Source organism: Centropristis striata, chromosome 2 (genome assembly GCF_030273125.1).
Source record: "Centropristis striata isolate RG_2023a ecotype Rhode Island chromosome 2, C.striata_1.0, whole genome shotgun sequence".
In the NCBI taxonomy this organism is placed as follows: Eukaryota; Metazoa; Chordata; class Actinopteri; order Perciformes; family Serranidae; genus Centropristis; species Centropristis striata.
The window spans coordinates 45,350,499-45,376,925 of record NC_081518.1 but is presented as its reverse complement, the minus strand read 5'-3'; the positions used below and the strand labels follow the sequence as shown (position 1 = coordinate 45,376,925).

General features: G+C 41.7%; 2 protein-coding genes across 2 annotated transcripts in view; both read left to right on the top strand.

Moving 5' to 3' along the window:
• Positions 1 to 3,662: 3,662 nt before the first annotated feature.
• On the top strand, positions 3,663 to 18,883 carry itgb6 (integrin, beta 6). The gene is made up of 16 exons (XM_059353047.1): positions 3,663 to 3,886; positions 6,957 to 7,029; positions 7,351 to 7,430; positions 7,637 to 7,832; positions 7,921 to 8,167; positions 8,271 to 8,436; positions 8,567 to 8,728; positions 8,893 to 8,988; positions 9,223 to 9,312; positions 10,648 to 10,782; positions 13,313 to 13,730; positions 13,812 to 14,034; positions 14,505 to 14,599; positions 17,284 to 17,400; positions 17,483 to 17,649; positions 18,713 to 18,883. The coding sequence occupies exons 2-16, from the start codon at positions 6,975 to 6,977 to the stop codon at positions 18,809 to 18,811; spliced, it is 2,346 nt and encodes a 781-aa protein (XP_059209030.1). The 5' UTR covers positions 3,663 to 3,886; positions 6,957 to 6,974; the 3' UTR covers positions 18,812 to 18,883.
• Positions 18,884 to 22,371: 3,488 nt separating this feature from the next.
• pla2r1 (phospholipase A2 receptor 1) overlaps positions 22,372 to 26,427 on the top strand; it is a 35,489-nt gene continuing 31,433 nt past the window's right edge. Inside the window, exons 1-2 of the mRNA XM_059352086.1 lie at positions 22,372 to 22,646; positions 25,972 to 26,352. Coding sequence (XP_059208069.1) covers positions 22,487 to 22,646; positions 25,972 to 26,352 — 541 coding nt within the window. The 5' untranslated portion in view covers positions 22,372 to 22,486. The remainder of the gene's footprint in view (positions 22,647 to 25,971; positions 26,353 to 26,427) is intronic.

Genomic DNA, 26,427 nt, shown 5'->3' with positions numbered 1-26,427 from the left:
ACATGCAGCACACACACATTACACCAACATGCAGCACACACACATTACTCCAACATGCAGCACACACACATTACACCAACATGCAGCACACACACATTACACCAACATGCAGCACACACACATTACACCAACATGCAGCACACACACATTACTCCAACATGCAGCACACACACATTACTCCAACATGCAGCACACACACATTACACCAACATGCAGCACACACACATTACACCAACATGCAGCACACACACATTACACCAACATGCAGCACACACACATTACACCAACATGCAGCACACACACATTACTCCAACATGCAGCACACACACATTACACCAACATGCAGCACACACACATTACACCAACATGCAGCACACACACATTACACCAACATGCAGCACACACACATTACACCAACATGCAGCACACACACATTACTCCAACATGCAGCACACACACATTACACCAACATGCAGCACACACACATTACTCCAACATGCAGCACACACACATTACACCAACATGCAGCACACACACATTACACCAACATGCAGCACACACACATTACACCAACATGCAGCACACACACATTACACCAACATGCAGCACACACACATTACACCAACACACAGCACACACACAATACTCCAACATGCAGCACACACACATTACACCAACACACAGCACACACACATTACTCCAACACGCAGCACACACACATTACACCAACATGCAGCACACACACATTACTCCAACATGCAGCACACACACATTACTCCAACACACAGCACACACACATTACACCAACATGCAGCACACACACATTACTCCAACATGCAGCACACACACATTACACCAACACGCAGCACACACACATTACACCAACACGCAGCACACACACATTACACCAACATGCAGCACACACACATTACTCCAACATGCAGCACACACACATTACACCAACATGCAGCACACACACATTACTCCAACATGCAGCACACACACATTACACCAACATGCAGCACACACACATTACACCAACATGCAGCACACACACATTACACCAACATGCAGCACACACACATTACTCCAACATGCAGCACACACACATTACTCCAACATGCAGCACACACACATTACACCAACATGCAGCACACACACATTACACCAACATGCAGCACACACACATTACACCAACATGCAGCACACACACATTACACCAACATGCAGCACACACACATTACTCCAACATGCAGCACACACACATTACACCAACATGCAGCACACACACATTACACCAACATGCAGCACACACACATTACACCAACATGCAGCACACACACATTACACCAACATGCAGCACACACACATTACTCCAACATGCAGCACACACACATTACACCAACATGCAGCACACACACATTACTCCAACATGCAGCACACACACATTACACCAACATGCAGCACACACACATTACACCAACATGCAGCACACACACATTACACCAACATGCAGCACACACACATTACACCAACATGCAGCACACACACATTACACCAACATGCAGCACACACACATTACACCAACATGCAGCACACACACATTACACCAACATGCAGCACACACACATGTCGCTCCATGGATCGACCCTTTGAACACAGATACATGCCAGTAGATCTCTTCTGTCTCTGTTTTAATTCTCCACAGCTGAGGGGACACATGGCCCTGATCCCCTGAGAGGGCCCAAGGTCAGACCGGGTTCAGACTGCTGCAGGATCCAGTATCATTCATTCAGAGTCATTCAACACATGGGACGCTTCGTAACGATGCCCACTGTTACTGCTTCTTTCTGTCAATGCTGGACTTTCTAAATTATTAAAAAAATAACCAAAAGGGTGTTTAAATAGACAGTATGCTGGAATATAATGTCAGCAGTGACAAAACATAAATAACATAACATAACATTATCGATTAAATTGCATATTATTTATTTTCTCGATTGATTGTTTATTGATAGGAAGTGTTGATTATCTCACTGGCTGACTAAGTTATGGAAAATAGCCTCAATATATTTCTCAAGCACCAAACTGTGGCTCTTGATATACGGTCTCTGGGTTTTTATGGTCTTTTCATTTGATTTTATAGCAATATTATTACCTTGAAATCAAATGTTCTACTTTATACATCTCCATTTAGAAACCAAACTTGTTACTTTACAAATTAAGATTTTTGCACACAGTTTTTGAAAATCAGTAAACTAACTAACAGTGTTATGATTTGCTTTGTTTCCTGTTAATTATTTTTAAGAATAGAATAAAAAGGCTCATTCTCATGGATGTGATCTCTCAAGAACGGTTCAAGGGAATTTCTTCAGATTTGGTGCAAATGTCCACTTGGACACAAGGATGAAGTGATTAGATGTTTTAGGTCAAAGGTCAAGGTCACTGTGACTTCACATCTGTCCAATGAATGGATATAAAAGCCTTGAAGCTCTTTCTTCAGATGTGACGGCTTTGTCTATCCACTTTGGTCCTGACTGAAATATCTCAACAATTATTAAATGGAATGAAATTTGGTTCAGGCATTCATGATGTACAAAGGATGGATCCTAAAGGTTCCAGTGAGTGAGGTTCACCTGGTGGTTCTTCACTGGAAGATCTCCATCGTCCCTCACATTCATGGTCCCCAGACAGTGAATTATAATAACTTTGAATTATTGACTTTTCATTAATAACACCATCATGTGGTCAGAATGTCTTTTTGTCCTTTAGTTTGGTGTATCACCAGATAAAAAACAATACAAACCAACGTGATTTAGTGGCAGCTCTAGCTGTGTCTGCATGTTGACACTCTAAACTAAGAAGCTGAACACTGGAAACATTAAGGAGCGTTTCAGTCCATTGCAGTGCAGCTTGGTACATGCTAACTCCTGCTAACGTTGAAATGGTCTATACCTGCTTAACATCCACAAGCTAAACTATAGTGAGCATGATAGCATGCTAATGTAAGCATTACATTTGAGATCAGACATGTTTAATCTGAAGATAGTGGTGCATCTTGTCCCTCTGCAGCCAAACACTGACTCTGTGTCCTCGCCTCTTTAATTCTGAGGCTTATGTTCTATTTTGTTCCACTCACATTTATATGCATGTGTTCACCTGCATTCCAGCCATACCTTAGTGAGAAGGAGTCTGTATTACAGCACGGCACTCCTCCTCTCCTCCTCCTCCTCCTCCTCCTCCTCCTCCTCACTGCAGGAAGTAATTGAACTTGAGCAAACATGTGCATGGACACACACACACACACACACACACACACACACACACACACACACACACACACACACACACACACACACACACCAAACTAATCACAGAGCCCATTCCTCTGAGTCATGTTGTGCTGCAGTTCACACCAACTTTAGCCTCTAGAGCGCAACACTCTGCCATCAGTCAGCTCGTCTCTTAATAAAGAAGCTGGAGGTCTCACAGCCAGCAGTTGTTACTGTCACTCATTATCATCACAGCCTCCCCCTACACACACACACACACACACACACACACACACACAGGCAAGCCGGAGCTTGTGCAAACACCCACACATGACCCCAGTATGCATGCACACACACTCACCCACTTTCAGACGCACTCACACACACACAGGCAGAAAGCACACATGAGCCAGGGAGCATGGGCAGCAGGGTCACCCCAGCGCCATGCTTCATAAAGGGCGCCGTTACAATAGGTTTACTGTTACTCTGACTGCTGGATACAATAGGACTGAATGTACTGGCCTGATGCTCCTCCATTTCTCTCCACTTTTCACTTGATGACAAGGAGGACAGACTGAGACGAGACAGCATGAGATCAGAGGACGCCCCTGAAGGTGAGTCGGCTCACTGCAGGTTGGTCTCTACCTCCGTTTCTATGCAGAGTAAACGTAGCGCTGGGACAGAGGTATGTGGGAGGGTAATTTATGGATTGCTGAATTTTTGATGAGACTCCTTAAAAATCATGTCGTGATGTGCTACTGTCAGATTTCCTTCGTTTCTCTGAAGTGTAACTGAAAGGCAACAGGTTTTAAATTTAGATTAAAGTCAGCTTGAGAAAAGCCTGGTGCAACTGTGACACCTTATTACACCTGTAATCCACCTGATCATACTTTCATAAAGGACACGAAATCACCTTAAAAAATGAGTTGCAAAAACCAGTGTTTGATTGCATCATGCTTAGAGATTTCTTGAGAAATTCAAAAGTATAATGATAAGCAAGGAGAAGGAGAGGAGAGGAGAGGAGAGGAGGAGAGGAGAGGAGAGGAGAGGAGGATAGGAGAGGAGAGGAGAGGAGAGGAGAGGAGAGGAGAGGAGAGGAGAGGAGAGGAGAGGAGAGGAGAGGAGAGGAGAGGAGACGAGAGGAGACGAGAGGAGACAGAAAACTAGAGGAATCCAGCTGAAGGAGGTACAAAATAAAATGTCAGTTCCACATGGTCTGACACTACTAGCTACTGGTGAGGTGGATCAAAACACAGTGAGCTGAGAGAGAAATGTCATTGAAAGAGGAGAGGAGGAGAAGAGAGGGAGAGAGGGATTAGTCTGGAGGATGGAGGTGGGGTTTGTTGGGGTGACAGATGGGGCTCTCCCAGATCCAGAGGGTGTGGTGCTGAATTGTGAGATTCCTCTGAGTTGGGACAAGCAGCGATATTTACGCTGCAGCTGTCAATGATTCAACACCTACGCAGCCCCACCCTCCTCCCCCTCTATTATACACACACACACACACACACACACACACACACACACACACTCACACACACACACACACTCACACACACACACACACACACACACACACACACACACTCATGTTTCATATCTTGTGATATGCCTGATTTTGCCTTGAGTCAATCGTTGAGCACATTCTTGTGAGACAGTAACAATGATTCACGTTCTGGTGTGGTTAAATATTAACATATCTTGTGTTACGGAGAATAGAGTACAGGCTGTATTGGCTTATGGTGTGGCCTTTCTCTGTTTCATTGTTCCTCTTCAGTCACAGTTCAGTGATTAAGCCATTGTATTAGCTTAATGTGTTTTGAATCAATGCAGTAATGTAGTGAGAGTGTAAACAATCTCTTCATGTAATCCATTTATATTTTATTATTTATAAAGCATCCTTTGGTCCCGTGGTGAGAAACACTGCTGGAGGTCGTTTCTGACCAAAATCCATCAGTTCAGTTCTATGCAGAGTCCTACAGTACCTGAGTCAAAATACAGAAGTATGACCAGCTACAGAACATCAAGTATCAAAAGAAGAAGTATGCTCATTTGGCAGAAATAAAACATATTATTATATAATCAGAGAGTGAACAGGGCGTGTAGTCGCCCGGGGTCGGACGCTCCAAAAGGTCACGAGGTAAATCTGTGTTTTGTGAAATATTGGACTTTTTTTTCCTCTTACCTTTTTGCCCCAAGCTGTTATTTAAATGAAACCACATGAGAAGTTTGAAGGAGAAAGGCCAAATCAGTTGAACTGCTAACATCTCATAGAACTGTGCCAGGGCTCTTCTGTAATATAGTAATATGTCATATATATATGTAATAACAGGGCTCACTAACCAGAAAGGCTGTTAGCCCACTAACAAAAAGGCCTTGGCTTTAATCTGTGAATAGTTGGTTTGAACATCAGATACAAGCCATTGTTAAACTGAATAAACCAACACCATTTTGGATGGATTTTCCCTTTGTGTGTACAAAACAAATGATTTAGGGAAAAACAACCTCAGGTTGATTGATACAAAAATATATATGTAATGATCATCAACCAGAAATGTGTTATTGCAAATTAAAAGTAACAGTAGCTTTATTTAACATCAACAGCTTCATCGATTTAGTGGAGTTGAAGTCTAAAGTAGCACAACATAGTAATGATTCCACCACTGCACCAGTAGTAGCATGGCTCCATGGAAATCACTGTTAGCAACCAGCTAAACAGCAACAAACCAGCTAAACAGCAACAAACTAGCTAAACAGCAACAAACTAGCTAAACAGCAACAAACTAGCTAAATTATTGCCAGCAAGATAGCAAACTGATGTTAGCATTAGACTCCAGTTTAATCTAAACTAAGGGGCTAAAGATAGAAGAGTTTTAAATAATGTATAAATTGTAAAAAGCTAACAACTCATAGAAACTTCCCCTAATAACACAGTGGCTAACCCAAAGTTTATTTGTAAAAACAGATAAAAGGCACTCTTTGAATAAACACAATTATGGATGGATTTTCCCTTTACTGTAAAAACAAATTAAAAAGGAAAACATATATATAATCTTATCTTATTGATATGTGATTGAATGTCTGCAATTATAACTAAATCCAGATTTTCCCCTTTTTTTTGCAAATTGGCACCTTAATCAATGTAGTGCAGTGCAATGTAGGATACATATCAAGTGGCATAAAAAAATGTTTTTTTTATTATTATTAGCATTACTATAATTATTATTATTATAAAACACAAATATTTAAGACTAATCCAGTCAGTTGGTCTATAAATATACATATCTACTAATTTATTTGCTCTGTCATTCGTTGTGGTGTTGAACTTGTTTAATCTGATAAATATTTCTCTTGTAGGCTATTTTCCTTATATTCTTTATCAGTTACGGATATGATACATTATTGCTAGAATAAACCTGATTCATTACCAGATGATTAAGGGGTTAAAACAGATCAGCCTGTGGCTCTGATTCCTCCCCGCCCGCCTCGCTGGCTCACCTGGACGGAAGTGGACATAAAAGGCAGCGCAGGTGAGCGCTGCTCCTCCTCCTGCTGGATCCAGGTAGTCCTCCGCTCAGCTCGCTGCTCTACTTTCGGCTGAAGATCGGAGGCATGACACTGGATATGTTTCACTCCTGTAAATATGAGACAAGTTGAAATATTCTTCTTGTGTTTCCTCATAAGCAGTAACCTCACGGACCAATGGGGCTTCTCCTGCTGAGCCTGATTCTCCGCTACTGGATCAGCACCGTGGAGGGTAAGCAACACGTTTATAATGCGCCAACAAAGAGTCATAGTCACTCAAGAGCAAGACCATAAATGCTCTACTGGTATTTATGACTGGTGTTTTATTGTGAAAAACCCTATTATATGCAAGCAAGAACATTTTATTCTTTTTAGATGCACTTTATCATAGAGTTATAAATGTTAATAAATGTGCTACGTGTTTAATTGATTTAATCTGGTCCAAAAGCTTTACTCACTTCTTAAACATGTGTCTCTCTTCCCTGAGAGGCTTTGAATTGTTGCAGGAAGTTCTGGTTTGTGTTGACATTGTGTCTGTGTTGCTGTGCTGCAGGATCCTGTTCACCTGGCAGCGCTGTCACCTGTGATGAGTGTCTGCAGCTCAGCTCTCTCTGTGCCTGGTGCACGCAGGAGGTAAGCAGCCTGGCTTCATGTAGGAAAAGACAAGATATGAACAGACAAAATGCATTTAAAAAAAATATGGTTTCTGGGCCACAGGTGAGCAGAATGTCATTCATTGCTTGTTTTGATTTTGCACCTTGACATGATATCAAACAGAAATATCTGAATGCGTGCTATAAAACAATCTCAACATCATGTGACTTTTTTCCACCTCTCAGAATTTCACAGACTGGTTTTCAGTCAGCGAAAGATGTGACACACTGGATGTGTTACTAGAGAAGGGATGTGGCCCACAGCAGCTGCAGTTCCCTGTTTCTGAGGGTCAGATCCTGCAGGACCGGCCCCTCGGGAAGAAGACTAACGGCAACAGCACTCAGATCTCTCCTCAGAAAATGGCACTCAAGCTGCGACCTGGTACGCAAACCTGCACATTTTTATTTAAAGATGTCATTTGATGAAATTGTTTTCAGGTGAGAAATAAGTTGATTTTGTTCTTGTGCAGGCAGTCAGGTGACTTTCCAGGTGAAGATCCAACACACAGAGGACTATCCTGTGGACATCTACTACCTGATGGACCTGTCAGCATCCATGATCGACGACCTGGGGATGATCAAAGACCTGGGCTCCACTCTGTCCACAGAGATGGCCAAGCTCACCAGTAAATTCAGGATGGGCTTCGGCTCTTTTGTGGAGAAACCCATCCTGCCCTTTATTCAGATCACAGAAGAAGAGCTGGCCAACCCCTGCAGGTACACACCAGATATTAAAACAACATCCTTTCTGATGTTTGAAACAAGATTCACAGATGTGATTGAATATCTGAGAGATGGAATCTGTTCTAACTTGTTGCAGCGGTGTCGGTTTAACCTGCTTGCCAACGTTCGGCTACAAACACGTCTTGTCTCTGACGAGCCGCACCGACAAATTCAACGAGATCATCTCAACGCAGACTGTTTCTGCCAATATTGATTTACCAGAGTGCGGCTTTGACGCCGTCATGCAGGCCGCTGTTTGTGGGGTAAGATTTAGATTTTAAAACATCTAAAATATTTGAACATAGATAGTGGTTTGTGATCTGTCTCATGAACTTTACTGCTTGATAAGCCTGGTGATGATTCACTAAGAAGGATCAACATGATGTCTGATAGGATAAGATCGGCTGGAGGAACGACTCGATGCGTCTGCTGGTGTTTGTCAGTGACGCTGACTCACACTTTGGGATGGACAGTAAGATGGCCGGCATCGTGGTTCCCAACGACGGACAGTGTCACCTGGACGCCAACAACGAGTACTCCATGTCCACCGAGCAGGTGAGTCCTCATCTCTGACATCATGCTGGAAGAGTTGTGATGCTTTTAGAGTTTAGAGTTCATGACCAGGTGTATCACGTTTAATGGCACTCATTAATAAAACGAGTCATTGTAGAGTCCTCTGTGATGCATCACACCTTTAACACACACTGACTTGTTTCCAGGAGTATCCGACCCTCGGCCAGCTGATCGAGAAGGTCACGGAGAACAACATCCTTCTGATATTTGCTGTGACTGAAGAGCAGAAAGACAATTATAAGGTAACACCTTCTTTTCATAAATGGTTACATTTGCAGTCCAAACAAGGACCAAAAAAATGCAGCTGAGTGTTTACTGAGGTTAGCGTATTTATTCAGCTGCATTCTCATTCAACCTGTTCCAACTAGCCTTCTCTGTACTTTGCTTTGGTTTCGGGACCAGGAGCCAAGTCTGCCCTCTTCTCTCACAGGGACTTTTAATGGGTTTGTTTTTTTTTGTTGTTTTTTTTATCACAGAACTATGCAAATCTCATACCTGGCGCCACAGTTGGAGTTGTGGCGACAGATTCGCGGAACATCCTGGAACTGATTGTAACGGCATACAAAGTAAGTAAACAGCCTGGTGATGTGGGTGTGCAGGCAGGAAATACAGACTGTGTTCAATTATAAGGGCTGTCCTAGTCAATAATACCATTCTGTTGACTGTGATTTAATCGACAAGTCTGTAAGAGTGATTTTCTCCACAAAGATTCATGTAAAAGCACCATTTTAAATTTTGTGTTTACAAAACATGTGCTCATAAATTCTTGGAATTAAATCATTCAGCCTGAAAAATGCATTGAAAACGACTAATCGACTAAAATAATCTTAGTTGATCAAGATCAAAACAATAATTTAGTCGACTAAGAAGGAGCAGCTCTAATTTAATTTAACTGAATCTAGTTATTTGGCACACAGACTTTCATAAAAGAAGCATGATTCAGCCCAACTTATGTCCAGTAGTTAGTATCTCTGTCTCCACCTTCCTTCTTCTCTTCTCTTCCTCTCTCATTCTTCCTCTCTCATTCTTCCTCTCTCATTCTTCTTCTCTTGTTTTCCCTCCACCTCTCGGTGTTTTGCATCAGCCTGTTTGACGGCGTGTCTCTGCTTGTCTCGGCGGTTTGATCTCCTCGCTGCTGACTCTGAGTTGCTCTTTCTTCCCCACTCTCTCTATCTTTCTCTCTCTCTTTCCACCTTTTTTGCTCTCCTTCTGTTAATGGCCCCTGGTGATGGTGAGTCCTCTCATTAATTCATCAGTTCTGTAGTTTACACCCAGTTTTAGTCTCTGCCACGTGAACCGTGCTGGAGAAAGCAGTATTTGCTGTCTCACTGATTGCAGACAGTTGTGGTTCTTAAGAGAAATAAAGAACTAAAACTAAAACAGGGTACATAGTGATAGAACACACATGATTAGTATTTATACTTAGCTGCAATTTTGGCCACCGCGCTTCAACATATTTACTGAATAACACTTCTTTTATCCATCTTCAGATTGTGTGTGTCCCATAAACGGCTCCATGTTTTCTCCTCCTTAGCAACACTGAAGCACAGTACAATTACAGGAAACACACAATTAACCCTCGGTGAGCCAGCAGCAGACGGTCCGTCATAGAGTTCATTAGTCAGTCAAACACAGGCTGAGGTGAGCTTTCACCTTCCTCAGGTACATCAGCACACCTGGGCTGGTGACTCACCTGGAGAGATAAATAAAGTGTTCAGCAGCTGCAGGTCAGTGCAGGGCGAGAGCGGGAAATCCCACTCCGATAACAGAAGTCACTATATTGTTATTGTATTGTAATTATCGGGGTTAAGTAATCGGGGGGGGACCTTTTCTTTGACTCAGCATCAGATCTTTGCTGTCAGCTGGATTTCCGTAGAAAGTGTTTGATGTGTTTGTTGCAGGAGCTGCGCTCAGAGATCGAGCTGGAGGTCCTGGGAGACACGGAGGAGCTCCACATGTCTTTTACTGCCGTTTGCCCCAACGGGACCGTCCTCCCTGATAGAAAACGCTGCTCCAACATCAAACCTGGAGAGACGGTCAGTTGTTTTGCTCTGAAGTTCTCTTGAATGAAACTCCTCTGCATGTTTATAGCTCCATTCCTGCAGGCGATAGTTCAGCTCAAAGGGCTTCACCGCTCACTACAAACTGATAAGAGTCTTTAGTCGGCAGAAAGACACAAACACTAGAACAATTAGACACACCAAGGAAATAAAAATGAAATTTAACAAATAAAATTTGTAAAACATTTAAATTGAAATGAGCAAATAAAACTATTACGTCTACAATAGCAAAAAACAATAGAAGATCAAAATCACATGAAAATCATAGAGCAGAATATGCAAAGGCTGATAAAATAAAAAATAAAATCAGATCCTGTTTAGAGCATAAAAGAGAGAAGTTACAAATGAAAGTGTTTTGTCCAACATGAAGGATAAACTAAGCGTTGGTAACAGATAACTTGGTTCTACATTAAAGGCATTTCAGAGAAGACTAGTAAAAGTGATTTATGGAGTAGTAAAAAGTGTTTTAATTAATACAAGAACTTACAGGCAGCTGATAAAAACACTTTAAAGTGCGTGTAAAGCATTCTGTCAGAGAAGTTAATCTGTTGTGACTGATTAATGACCACAGTGTGTTACAGTAGCCAAGCTGCTAGTCGCTGTTCTCACACAGGGAAATGGTTTACATTATTTAGATGATTAGAAAGTTAATTTGATCACATTCATGACAGAAGTCAAAGATGGCGCCAACTTGTCTGTTGGCTTCATAATCCTAGTAAAACATTTTTGTTTTCTCTTTCTGAGATTTAATACAAGTTGAACCTCTTTAAAGCATAAAAGTTATCAGGGAAACTGTACAGCTCTGTGTTTCATCGAGAGCTGCAATAATTTAATTGATTAGTGGGAAAATATATATAAACTAGCAACTATTGATAACTCATTTATTTATGAATTTTTCAAATTGCTAACAATCTCAATCACCATCAGCTCAACTCTGATGATTTTCTTCTTTTCTTTGTGTTAAATGTTAGTAAACTGAATATCTCTGTTGATTGAATAAAACAAGTCATTTGATGACATTAGCTCAGGGTGTTAAAAATTAAAATAAATTTAAAAAAAAATGAAAAAATTAGTATAGACTTTTCCCCCTATTTTTCGTATATATTATAGCCAAAATGATTATCAGTAAATAATCAACAGATAATTAAAATAACAGCCCAAATGTTATCTTTGGTGTATTTCTGAGTTAAAAAATGTTTTAACTGGCAACATTCTTTAGTTACAATGTGTTATTTCATCTCTCAATAATTTCAGATTTCCGAAGCCTGTCTGTATCTTTCAATAAAGTCTCATTTTTTAAATTGATTTAATAATTCCCAATTTTTTTAGTAATAGTTACTCAAATAATGCATTTGTTGGCGACCATGTTTGAGTGAATTATTACAGTTGGTGGTCTGTTTATGGCAGCAGAACGTTTGAAACTGGACCTCATGATGTTCATGTTCTTCATGATGTTCATGTTCTTCATGATGTTCATGTTCTTCATGATGTTAATGTTCTTCATGATGTTCATGTTCTTCATGATGTTAATGTTCTTCATGATGTTAATGTTCTTCATGATGTTAATGTTCTTCATGATGTTAATGTTCTTCATGATGTTCATGTTCTTCATGATGAAGGTCTCAACCTCATGATGTTAATGTTCTTCATGATGTTGATGTTCTTCATGATGTTAATGTTCTTCATGATGAAGGTCTCAACCTCATGATGTTAATGTTCTTCATGATGTTAATGTTCTTCATGATGTTAATGTTCTTCATGATGTTGATGTTCTTCATGATGTTAATGTTCTTCATGATGTTAATGTTCTTCATGATCTTAATGTTCTTCATGATGTTAATGTTCTTCATGATGTTAATGTTCTTCATGATGTTAATGTTCTTCATGATGTTGATGTTCTTCATGATGTTGATGTTCTTCATGATGAAGGTCTCAACCTCATGATGTTAATGTTCTTCATGATGTTGATGTTCTTCATGATGTTAATGTTCTTCATGATGAAGGTCTCAACCTCATGATGTTAATGTTCTTCATGATGTTGATGTTCTTCATGATGTTAATGTTCTTCATGATGTTAATGTTCTTCATGATGTTAATGTTCTTCATGATGTTGATGTTCTTCATGATGTTGATGTTCTTCATGATGTTAATGTTCTTCATGATGTTGATGTTCTTCATGATGTTGATGTTCTTCATGATGTTAATGTTCTTCATGATGTTGATGTTCTTCATGATGTTAATGTTCTTCATGATGTTAATGTTCTTCATGATGTTAATGTTCTTCATGATGTTGATGTTCTTCATGATGTTGATGTTCTTCATGATGTTGATGTTCTTCATGATGTTGATGTTCTTCATGATGTTAATGTTCTTCATGATGTTAATGTTCTTCATGATGAAGGTCTCAGAGCTCCAGTGTTGCTCACTGATGTCAGTTTTAGCTGTCAGGCCTTCTCACAGCCAGCAGCTCCTTCTGATCCATTAATTGTTGGTTTGTGCTCCTCAGGTGGTGTTCAACGTGTCCGTGGAGCTCCCAGCGTGTCTGTCTGGAGTCCGCCACTTCTCTCTGAAGCCGGTGGGTCTGCAGGACAGCCTGGAGGTGGATCTGGAGTCTCTGTGCTGGTGTGACTGCCGGCAGCCTCCTGCAGCCAACGCCAGCCGCTGCGCCGCGGGCCAGGGGGCGTTCCAGTGCGGCGTGTGCGAGTGCCAGCCGGGGTTCCTGGGGGCCGAGTGCGAGTGCAACGAGGAGATTGCTCTGTTGAGCAACTGCCTGGCCAGCAATGAGTCCGAGGCGTGCAGCGGGCAGGGCCGGTGCTACTGCGGGCAGTGTGTGTGTCACACATCCAGCTTCGGACGCATCTACGGAGCTCACTGCCAGTGTGACGACTACTCGTGTGTTCGCTTCCGCGGGGAGCTGTGTGGAGGTGAGTCATGATGAATCATACAGACGAATAAATCATGTTACACATGTCCTGAGTGTTGCTGCAGTGCTTTGTGTCCTGCAGGCCACGGGCTGTGTGACTGCGGGGAGTGTCTGTGTGAGGCCGGCTGGACGGGCGAGTACTGTAACTGCAGCAGCAGCACGGAGGCGTGCGTGGCGGAGGACGGCGCCCTGTGCAGCGGGCGCGGCAGCTGCGAGTGCGGCCGCTGCGTCTGCTCCGTTCCTGGAGCTTCTGGGGACACGTGTGAGAAGTGTCCAACATGTGGAGACGCCTGCAGCTCTGCAAGGTGACAACACATTCATGCTCAGCAGCTCTCAGAGGCCAGTCAGGATATAATGTAGAGCCTTTTGTCAGCTTTACCTCTGTAGCTGCTGTTTCTTTAGCTGAAAGATAGAAGATGTTGTCTCCTTGCGCCACATGATCCGCCTGTTTTCTGAGTTCAGGCGTATCAGGTGTGCTCTCCTTGTTCACATGTGTCTCCAGCTTCTATGGGACATCAAAAGACAGCTAATGTCCCCAACACAGCACCAAGAGATTCCCTTACTCCATTATAAAGCAGCTGTCAGGGCCGGTGCCATGTGATACCACTGTTACAGGGCAGAGAGGGAGGGAAGCCTTGGGAAAACTGTGATAGTGACCAACACTGTGATATCTTTGTGTTCACTGTGTGAGACTGAAGCCTCATGAAGCCTCCAGAGAGGATCGTCTCACCTCTGAGGGAAGCTGACTTTGTGTTTTCACTTGTTTTAACACCAGGATCTGTGTAGAGTGCCACCTGCAAGATAAGGAAGATGTGGAGTGGTGTGATGAAAAGTGCAGCGCCCCTAAAATTTCCATCAACACGTCAGCAGGTAAGCTGATATATAGCAGCACTGCTTTAAGTCTACCTGGACCTCCTGGTGTGATATATATATATATATCATGTATCATCATCATATATGATATATATATATATCATGTATCATCATCATATATGATATATATATGGTATTGATAGTTGGCGTCATGGAGTCAAACTCCATCATGTTACTGGCTAAATGTGCTCGCCGGCTTCATTTATACCCTGAGATCTTTCTAAAGCCTCAAGAATTTATAAACTGAAGGTCATGCCCGTTAATCTCTAATTATTATCTAGACTTTATGGATACAGATATTCCGCCATTTATATTTTTAATAATTGTTTGACAGTTATGCATTTCATAAGAACAAAGGCTTTGCATCTGTCAAACAAAACATTTCATCACAAATGTTGGTATTTTTTTTATTAACCTCTTTGTTATTTGGACTCCTTTTTATTGAGAATTTGGGTTTGTGGACCATCTAAAACTAGGAACCTGAAGATGAATCTGAGAAGCAGCTCAGCACTGTGTGTCAACTTGTTCTGGTCAAAAATCTCTAATAAACATGACTTGATTCATCAATTAGACCTATTAAGGTGTAATACTTCAATATTTCTCCCTTTGAAGTCCATTTCCATGTTCAACTATGTCCCATAATGTATTTTGTAATTTTTGGGTTGATAGCATTTGTTGCACACATTTGGTGCTGAATTATGCAATTTTATTCATATCGAAGAATTGATAAAATGGTAAAAAAAAAAAAAAAAAAACCCTCCAGAATATTACATCAATATGTCAAGACTTTTGGAACAACATAGAACAACAAAGCTTGCTTCAAGTCATTAAGTTGGAAACCAGATATTTAAAAATGATTTGATGAAATCATCATGATTTTGATTAAATTTGATTTTTTTTTTTATTTATTTTATTTTATTTATTGCATATACTTGTTCTCGTCAACACGGTCATCATTAATGTAGATTTGAAAAGGTTTAATAGTTTTTTAACAGCTGGAGGAGGATGCAGGTACTAATCTTGAAGAGCTAATATTACCTATCGTGCCATACGACACATTCTACAGTGTGAAAATCAACGGGCTGATATTTGAAACCTGCCTCAGATAATTCATGTATCACTGGGAATATTCTGTTCCCTTTATGTTTATCAGCATCAAATGGGTGTGGACTGGTATTTTTTATGTCCTTGGGTGTTGGTGCCTTCAAGGGCTCGTGGGAAACTTTAAAATCTGAAACTTTGGCAACCACAAAGCAACAGTTGTGAGAAAAAGTGTCCATGTTTCTTTTGCTTGTCGTCCAGGTTTGTTGATAACATACAGTAGTTGAGGATTTTTTTTTTGGCAGCTAAACTGGGTTTTCTGGAGGAGATTAAAAAGCAGGAATTCTCAAAACAGACCTTGACAGAACAACACAAGGTCACATAATCTTCTCTCTGAAGCATCTCAAGTCAATGCAAGTTCATATTCATATTCATATTGGACGGCAGATCAGCAGATGCAATAAAATACCCTGTTATGATTTTAATGAGCTAAAACATGCACACACACAAAAGCAACACGGTGGGGTAACTGACTTATCACATGTTGACTCAGAAAACTCAAACACAATTTTGACAACTTATTAAAAAAATGACTGAAAGTTTAAAAAAGGCTTTAACCCTTAACTTAACTTTAACCCCAGTGACTTGTGACTTGATTCACTTGGACTTGAGCTTGGCTTTAAAAAAATTATGTGTTTTAAAAATATGGCACAAATAAATTAATTTACCCTTATTTCCTGAATCAACTATTATTATTAGTATTCATTCCCAGCAAGTCGACACTTAAATCCTCAAATCCGCTTAGTTTGACCCAATCTGACCGCATCCAATCAAGTCAGGAGAGAGCTATGAAGAACAAATAAATATCATGATTTATTTTGTGAATTTGATAGATTGTCCCATTGTTGTTCAAATGCATTACAGTTATGGGTGCACAGTGACTTGGTTCATCCAGCAGCCAAGTATTGTTTGTTCTTAAATCACCCTCCATTCCTGCAGAATTAAAGAAGACACCTTTTTAATATGCATTGACATGAATGTTATAAAACTGTACCATGAGTCCATATCCATGTCTTATATATGTCTTATATGGCCTCCTGTGCTGTAAATGCTTGTTGTAGCTGAGTTAGTGTCTCAGCTCAGTGTTTCTGGTGGTGGTATCACCACCGGGCCATGCTAAGGTCCCCCGTGGGTCAGAGACCTGCAGGAATGCTGTCCTGATGGACTCGGGTGTCTGCAGCCTGGACCCCCGTCTCTCTAACACAACACATCACGTCCATTCAGCAGCAGCAGACAATGGGAACATATTATTTACCTTGTCCTACAGGCTCAGCTATTGTAGAGCATGTGAACAGCCAAAGGACCCCGTCTTCCTTTATACAGGAGATTATTTTAAACCCGCTATACTTGTGCAAGCTGAGAGGTATATCTCATTATCACGGAGGATTTTCAGGCTTCAGATGTGAAATACAATGGAGCGCTCTACACACACTAGATTGTAGTCTTTGATATGGAAATCACACTGACAGCACAACAGAAGCCACTAGATCCTGTTACAGTCCCAGCACAATGAGAGGGAAGATGATATCCCATGGATTCATGTCTTCCTTATGGATATGTATGTTCACTTTTGCTCTCAGATTATGACAAGAGCTCTTCTATGCGATGCACGCTGATGACGGAGAACGAGTGCTGGGTCTCTTTCAGCGCGGTGGGAAGCGAGACAGGGATCACGGCCTACGACCTGCAGATGTACGGTACGTCTCAGAGCACTGCAGGAGAACCAGAAGAGACTAAAGAGGAGTTCTGTTGTGATGTTCTGTCTTCTGTCTGTCCCAGGCTGCCCCGAGCCCCCCAACATCCCCATGATCATCCTGGGCGTGTCCCTCTCCATCGTCTGCATCGGCCTCATCCTGCTGGCCGCCTGGAAGGTGCTGGTGTCCGTCCACGACCGCAAAGAGGTCGCCAAGTTTGAGGCCGAGAGGGCAAAGGTCAAGTGGCAGACGGTGAGACACGGCCAGTTATATTCTGTTCTTCTTCTACAACACAAGTCTCATTAAAACACCAAAACCAACACATGCTATTAGCACGTATCGTTCTAGTGATTAGCCTGATAGAGCTTGTTCATAAACAAAACTGTTCAAACTAATGATTATCTATTTGATTATTAAACTGAGACTCATCAGTGTCCAGTGTGTGTCCAGTGTGTGTCCAGTGTGTGTCCAGTGTGTGTACAGTGTGTATACAGTGTGTGTCCAGTGTGTGTCCAGTGTGTGTACAGTGTGTATACAGTGTGTGTCCAGTGTGTGTACAGTGTGTGTCCAGTGTGTGTGCAGTGTGTGTCCAGTGTGTGTCCAGTGTGTGTCCAGTGTGTGTCCAGTGTGTGTCCAGTGTGTGTACAGTGTGTATACAGTGTGTGTCCAGTGTGTGTACAGTGTGTGTCCAGTGTGTATACAGTGTGTGTACAGTGTGTGTCCAGTGTGTGTACAGTGTGTGTCCAGTGTGTGTCCAGTGTGTGTCCAGTGTGTGTACAGTGTGTGTACAGTGTGTATACAGTGTGTGTACAGTGTGTGTCCAGTGTGTGTCCAGTGTGTGTCCAGTGTGTGTCCAGTGTGTGTCCAGTGTGTGTACAGTGTGTGTACAGTGTGTGTCCAGTGTGTGTCCAGTGTGTGTTGTTTTGTATGCCAGTGCCAAGGACACATTTACATTTTATGCAAATCCATAAAATGGATGTTGTTTTTTATGGTTTCTGAGCAGAACTGAGGAAGCTGGTTCACTATGATGGAGGTAATTCTGTCCACAGAGAGTTAATCACACTGATGTGATGTGTGTTTTTATTTATTCATCAGTATGAATCCATCAGGCACTAACAGCTGGTCTGACACCATGACAGTCTAGTGTTTACACATGGTTGGTTTTGGTGTTTTCATGGTTATTGTTGACGATAAAAATATATTTATTATTATTATTTAGTATTCTAGCCTTAATGTTCTAATGACAATATTTGAATAATGCTTCATCTTTTTACTTCAAACTGATTATTATTATTTTTTCTCTGTCTCTCTTCAGGGGACCAACCCTCTGTTCAAAAGCTCAACGTCTACATTCAAAAATGTGACTTATAAGAACACACAGAGAGAAAAGATGATTACACTGGATCACTACTGAGGATTAACTGGAGGAACCAACATCTGACTGCACTTAAGTCTGTGTGTGTGTGTGTGTGTGTGTGTGTGTGTGTGTGTGTGTGTGAGTGTGCGTGTGAGTGTGTGTGTGTGTGTGTGTGCGTGTGCGTGTGCGTGTGCGTGTGCGTGTGAGTGTGAGTGTGAGTGTGTGTGTGAGTGTGTGTGTGAGTGTGTGTGTGTGTGTGTGTGTGTGTGTGTGTGCGCGTGTGCGTGTGCGTGAGTGTGTGTGTGTGTGTGTGTGTGTGTGTGTGTGAGTGTGTGCGTGTGCGCGTGCGAGTGCGAGTGTGTGTGAGTGTGTGTGTGTGTGTGTGTGTGTGTGTGAGTGTGTGTGTGTGTGTGTGTGTGTGAGTGTGTGTGTGTGAGTGTGTGTGTGTGTGTGTGTGTGTGTGTGTGTGTGAGAGTGTGAGTGTGTGAGTGTGTGTGTGTGTGTGAGTGTGTGTGTGTGTGTGAGTGTGCGACAGAGAGAAACTTTGTACTAAAACGTGTTTTGTATGAGTTTGTATGAGTTTGTATGTATATAATTGTTTGTGTATTTGGTCTCTGTGTTGAGATATATATAGATATATATATATCAGATTGATAATCAGACAGTAGTCGACACTGTGAACAGAGGAACACTCCGTGATGAAACTGCTGCTGTAAACATGCACTGTCTATGTACTGTTAAACCTTTGACCTTTGACCTTTAACCTTCCTGATGCATGCTCCTACTCTTCTTCTACTGTAACATGCAGCTTGGAGAGGAGGCTCCACATCAGAGCGGTCTACTACTGAAAGAACGTTTATTCTACTGAATGTATATAATATACAGGTGGAGTTATATGATTTTTTTTTAAATTGTGTTTGCTTGTTGTTTTATTGTAAAGTAAGGCTGAGCCTTCAATGTTGATAATTGAGTTTTTAAGTGGCATGGCACATAAATAAAGTTGAATTTTGACTTTTTGTGTAATTATCCTTTTCACATTCAAGGTAAATTAAAATCAAATCTCCTCACATCACTGGTTACATTTGGCGCCAAGCAATCCAAGTTAAAGTTGATCTTATTCACAGTCCGCTTTCTCTCCAGACAAGTGATGGAAAGCATGAAAGTTCATCTACTTCAGGACCGTATTGAGGTACTTGAACTTTATTTGAGTGTTTTTCTCTTATTCCAATCAAGGAATGGATAAACTGGAAGCTCCAGGTTCACTGTGTCAGGTGTTTCCACTAAAGTACAAGAATAGCTTCATCCTTCACTATGACATGCTCTTTTATAAGGGTGGGGCATTTTTATAAATGACGTTGTTTTTCATTAAATGACCACATAAAGAAAACCACAATAGTATAGCAGTGTAGGATTACTGGTCGGGTTCTGGGTCTCAAACTTCAGAGCTGTCAAAAAAGTTGGGATGTTGTCTAAAGTATCAAGTATTAATTTGCTAATATTCAATTGAAAACTATATCATTAGATCATATATTTTATGTTTAAATGGATACATTTATGTTTTGGAGGCAGGGAAACTTCTGGTAAATTGTAATCAAAGATACTATTGAGTTGCATGATGGGAAATATAGTGTGTTTGGAGTTTATTATCTCGAGGACCTGTCGGGACTCATCAGCCTCTGAATCATCAAACTTCATGGAAATACAATTCTAAATTGCTGCAGCAATACCAAACTGTAAAAACATAATTACTAGTGAAATTCATGCATTGAACGGTTTCTGAGTAATAACGTGCAGAGTACTGACTGTCTGGGACTCTGTCCAGTGTGAGATTATATAAATGTCTAAGCAGAATTTCACAGTTTTATAACTACTGTAGTTGGTGATGTACTCTGAGTAGTTTCAGTCCACAATGACTCTATTTTCTCATATTATCAAGTTCATCATGATTTGTATGGAAGTTATTATTTTATAAAGTAGTGAGTGCCTCCTACATCATATTTTCTTTGTTAAATATGTCTTGTGCTAATTTGAATCTGCAGATTAGTCAGAAAGAGTAAATATTAAAATGTTTCCCTTAGATGTGTATTGGAGTAACAGCATAAAAGAAGAAAAATACTAATACTACCTATATACTAATATAGGTAAAGTACAATAACCTATACAGACAGTACAGTATTTTAGTAAATGAACTCAATCCATCTATCTATCTTACTTAAGTCCTGCTGTCAAAATTCTACTGAGGTAAAAACAAAAACACATTAGCATCAGAACATAGTAATAATATATATTATTATATTTTATTATAATTACTGATGTGTTAATGTGTGTAAAATGTACTTTATACAATGCTAGCATGTGAATGTCCCCTGATTTCATTTTAGTTTGCCTTAATATATATTAATACAATAATATTTTCTTTGTAGATTATATTGAGCTGTAGGCTAAATGTAAATATAGTAAACAGAACAACATTTGCACCTGACTAAAAAGTGGAGTAGAAGTAAACACATAGTAGCAGAAAAAGTTATAACAAACGTTTGTTTATAAGCCCAACAGCTCCAATTTTCCTATATAATTTATCAATGTATATAGTGACATTTTATTAAATCTACTCATAATCCCTAAATGCAAGTTATTTATTCACCCATCCATTTATATGCCTGAAAGTCAGTGTCCTTGGTCCACAAAACTGAAGAGAGCATGATAATAAATAAATAAAAGAACATTAGAGAACATGCATGATTGACTTTATTACAGAAAATTAAATTTTATATTAGCATCTAAGATCTTGGATTATAAATATTGATACTTTATACAATGGTAGCATGTGAATCAAATCATGTTATCTTCTCTAGCCTTAATATATTAATTAATTAATGCAAAAAATGTTGTTGGTTTTATAATAGCATCTAGGATCTTGGATTATAATTATTGATTCTTTATACAATGGTAGAATGTGAATCCAATAATTTGTATTTCTCTAGTGTTAATATATGTTAATACATAATATTGTGTTGATTATATTTTGCTGTAAGGTAACTATGTAGTAAATGTAATTACAGTATAAATGCAGCAGGCCACATAGCAGAAACTGGTGTACTCAAGTGAATATATTTAGTTACTCTCATCTATTCTCCCCGAGTGTTTATTTATTTATTTATTGTAGCCCTGTTTAGTGTAAATAAAGTTTTATGGTCCACAAAACTGAAGAGAGCATGATAATAAAGAACATTAGAGAACATGCATGATTGACTTTATTACAGAAAATTAAATTTTATAATAGCATCTAGGATTATAATCATTGATACTTTATACAGTGGTAGCATGTGAATCATTTTGTCTTCTCTAGTCTTAATATAGCTACTGTATGTTAATACTTCATATTTAACTAACTAAGTAGTAACTTATAGTTACTTTAACTATGTAGTAAATGTAATTGCAGTATTGTAAACTGGTGTACTTCAGTAAATATATGTATTACTCTCAGTGTGTTTGTGTGTTTATTGATGTATTTATGGAGCTGTTGTCAGTGTAAATAAAGTTTTGTGTCCCATCAACAGGAATGCCTCCGTCAGACGTGACGTCACTGGTCCCCCGCTGAAAAACTTCTCTCGGCTCAAAGTTTCTCTGTGAGGAGAAAAACACGGAGCTGAAAGAGTTCCTCCTCCTGCTCCTCCTGCGGAGCAGCGGAATGTGAGCCTGCGGACTTTGTGTCTCCTTCCCGCCGTCGACATGTTCCCTCCGCTCCGGTTCTCCTCCTCCTCCTCCTCCTCCTCCTTCTCCTCCTTCTCCTCCGCGGCTGTTTGTGCAGCTCTGCTGCTGGGGAGCTGTGTGTGTGTCTCGGAGGAGGACGGAGAGCTCCTGGAGGAGAAGCAGCTCCTGGACTTTTACAGTAAGTGGACTCCTCTGGCTGCTGCTCCTCTTAATGTGGAGCACCTCCTGCTAACAGCTCCTCTTAATGTGGAGCACCTCCTGCTAACCAGCTCCTCTTAATGTGGAGCACCTCCTGCTAACAGCTCCTCTTAATGTGGAGCACCTCCTGCTAACAGCTCCTCTTAATGTGGAGCACCTCCTGCTAACCAGCTCCTCTTAATGTGGAGCACCTCCTGCTAACAGCTCCTCTTAATGTGGAGCACCTCCTGCTAACAGCTCCTCTTAATGTGGAGCACCTCCTGCTAACCAGCTCCTCTTAATGTGGAGCACCTCCTGCTAACCAGCTCCTCTTAATGTGGAGCACCTCCTGCTAACAGCTCCTCTTAATGTGGAGCACCTCCTGCTAACAGCTCCTCTTAATGTGGAGCACCTCCTGCTAACCAGCTCCTCTTAATGTGGAGCACCTCCTGCTAACCAGCTCCTCTTAATGTGGAGCACCTCCTGCTAACCAGCTCCTCTTAATGTAGAGCACCTCCTGCTAACCAGCTCCTCTTAATGTGGAGCACCTCCTGCTAACAGCTCCTCTTAATGTGGAGCACCTCCTGCTAACAGCTCCTCTTAATGTGGAGCACCTCCTGCTAACCAGCTCCTCTTAATGTGGAGCACCTCCTGCTAACAGCTCCTCTTAATGTGGAGCACCTCCTGCTAACAGCTCCTCTTAATGTGGAGCACCTCCTGCTAACAGCTCCTCTTAATGTGGAGCACCTCCTGCTAACCAGCTCCTCTTAATGTGGAGCACCTCCTGCTAACCAGCTCCTCTTAATGTGGAGCACCTCCTGCTAACAGCTCCTCTTAATGTGGAGCACCTCCTGCTAACCAGCTCCTCTTAATGTGGAGCACCTCCTGCTAACAGCTCCTCTTAATGTGGAGCACCTCCTGCTAACCAGCTCCTCTTAATGTGGAGCACCTCCTGCTAACAGCTCCTCTTAATGTGGAGCACCTCCTGCTAACCAGCTCCTCTTAATGTGGAGCACCTCCTGCTAACCAGCTCCTCTTAATGTGGAGCACCTCCTGCTAACAGCTCCTCTTAATGTGGAGCACCTCCTGCTAACAGCTCCTCTTAATGTGGAGCACCTCCTGCTAACAGCTCCTCTTAATGTGGAGCACCTCCTGCTAACCAGCTCCTCTTAATGTGGAGCACCTCCTGCTAACCAGCTCCTCTTAATGTGGAGCACCTCCTGCTAACAGCTCCTCTTAATGTGGAGCACCTCCTGCTAACAGCTCCTCTTAATGTGGAGCACCTCCTGCTAACCAGCTCCTCTTAATGTGGAGCACCTCCTGCTAACCAGCTCCTCTTAATGTGGAGCACCTCCTGCTAACAGCTCCTCTTAATGTGGAGCACCTCCTGCTAACCAGCTCCTCTTAATGTGGAGCACCTCCTGCTAACAGCTCCTCTTAATGTGGAGCACCTCCTGCTAACAGCTCCTCTTAATGTGGAGCACCTCCTGCTAACCAGCTCCTCTTAATGTGGAGCACCTCCTGCTAACAGCTCCTCTTAATGTGGAGCACCTCCTGCTAACAGCTCCTCTTAATGTGGAGCACCTCCTGCTAACCAGCTCCTCTTAATGTGGAGCACCTCCTGCTAACAGCTCCTCTTAATGTGGAGCACCTCCTGCTAACCAGCTCCTCTTAATGTGGAGCACCTTCTGCTAACAGCTCCTCTTAATGTGGAGCACCTCCTGCTAACAGCTCCTCTTAATGTGGAGCACCTCCTGCTAACCAGCTCCTCTTAATGTGGAGCACCTCCTGCTAACCAGCTCCTCTTAATGTGGAGCACCTCCTGCTAACCAGCTCCTCTTAATGTGGAGCACCTCCTGCTAACAGCTCCTCTTAGTGTGGAGCACCTCCTGCTAACCAGCTCCTCTTAATGTGGAGCACCTCCTGCTAACCAGCTCCTCTTAATGTGGAGCACCTCCTGCTAACAGCTCCTCTTAATGTGGAGCACCTCCTGCTAACCAGCTCCCACTCCTCATCTGCAGCCTTTAGCTCCTGGAGGAGCAGGGCAGAGCAGCAGAGAGGCTAACTAGCTACTGATCATTGTGTTGATTATTAACTATAACTAACTATTGATCAATAACTATAACTAACTATTGATCAATAACTATAACTAACTATTGATCAATAACTATAACCAACTATTGATCTCTTTCTGTATTAACTATCTTCACCTCCTCCTTCTGGACAGCTGCAGCCTGACTCATATTAACAACAGTTTAATATCTGCAAAAGAACATTAATTTAAACTGCAACAACTCAGAAAGTAAATATGTCAAGTTAATTTAAAGTAAGACACCTGTTGTGTGTGATTTCTGCCCCTCAGATGAATTAATTATTAATGAAACATTATAAACCCCATAGAGTGACTGGGAAACATGCAGATGTGCTCATGTTTGATACAGGTCTGAAATGATTATAATCAGGAATAACATCAAACATTCACTGCTTCCAGTTTCACAAATATGCTACATTTCTTTGAATTTGAGAGAATTATTGAATTAATCTGCAGCTATTCTAATAATCATATATAATAATAATAATAATATTTGTTACAGTTCTGAAGCCAAATAAAAACAGCTGTTTTTATCTGATGAATATAATCATAAATTAAATACTTTTGGGACTGTGGGTTGCATACAGTTATTTATTTAAATGTCTGCCTGAGATATCTTTACACCAAAAATTAAAATCAGTGACTGTTGCATTTCTTGTTTTCAAATCCCACAGTTGTTATGATAAAACTAATTTTGCCCACATAAGATCACAGTGAAACAGCCTGTTTTCTCCCTGAGTCCATAATTTAACTGTGTTTGCTGCTCTGATGGTAGAGTTGTTAGTATAAACACACAGGACGGATCTCTGGAATACACCCTGTTGGTTTCTCCTCCACTATGCAGGAGTCACATGAGGGAACAGAGAACTGCTTTGGCTGGTTTCATCACGGCCATTTGTATAAATTCAGTCTATAGATGCTTGTTTTCTTAGAGGATCCAGTTACACAAAGACCTTTATTCATTCAGCAGATAAACGTTCCCTCAGCCTTCATCTAGTTCAGTGTTGCTCCATTTGGGGAAAAAGGTGAAATGTTGACATATGTTACAGGGTCACTTCCTGCCCATGTCTCCTCCCCATGTCTCCTCCCCATGTCTCCTCCCCATGTCTCCTCCCCATGTCTCCTTCCCATGTCTCCTTCCCATGTCTCCTCCCCATGTCTCCTTCCCATGTCTCCTCCCCATGTCTCCTCCCTCCTCCTCTCATTTCCTCCCTGTCTCCTGCGTCTCCTCCAGAGAAGGGAGTGTTTATCCTGGAGAGCGAGCCCCTGAGGCGCTGCATCACGGTGGACCGCTCTAACCTGGTTCTGGAGGACTGCGAGCGGCCCACGCGCCGCATGTTGTGGAAGTGGGTGTCCCGCCACCGGCTGTTCAACCTGGGCACCAGCAGCTGCCTGGGCCTCAACGTCTCCGACGCCACGCAGCCGCTCGGCACCTTCGAGTGCGACACGGCGCTCCCCGTGCTGTGGTGGCGTTGCCATGGCAACACGCTGTCCGGAGCGTCCCAGTGGAAGGTGGCGGTGGCCGGACGGCTGGTGGTGGTGAAGAAGAACTCCTACCATGAGTGGAAAAGGTACAACACGCCCAGAGAGGGGCCCTGCTCGTACCCCTATGAAGGTAAAACCTGGTGGTTCTGACTCCTCTTAGTGGTCTCCCTCTGCAGAATCTTTATCACTAGAAATGATACTATCT

Bases quoted from the DNA above. Each gene is read 5' to 3' on its own strand.
- itgb6 (XM_059353047.1), top strand. From the start codon at position 6,975: ATGGGGCTTCTCCTGCTGAGCCTGATTCTCCGCTACTGGATCAGCACC. The intron at 7,431-7,636 runs GTAAGCAGCCTG...TCCACCTCTCAG, and splicing joins GTGCCTGGTGCACGCAGGAG to AATTTCACAGACTGGTTTTC. The intron at 9,313-10,647 runs GTAAGTAAACAG...TGTTTGTTGCAG, and splicing joins TGATTGTAACGGCATACAAA to GAGCTGCGCTCAGAGATCGA.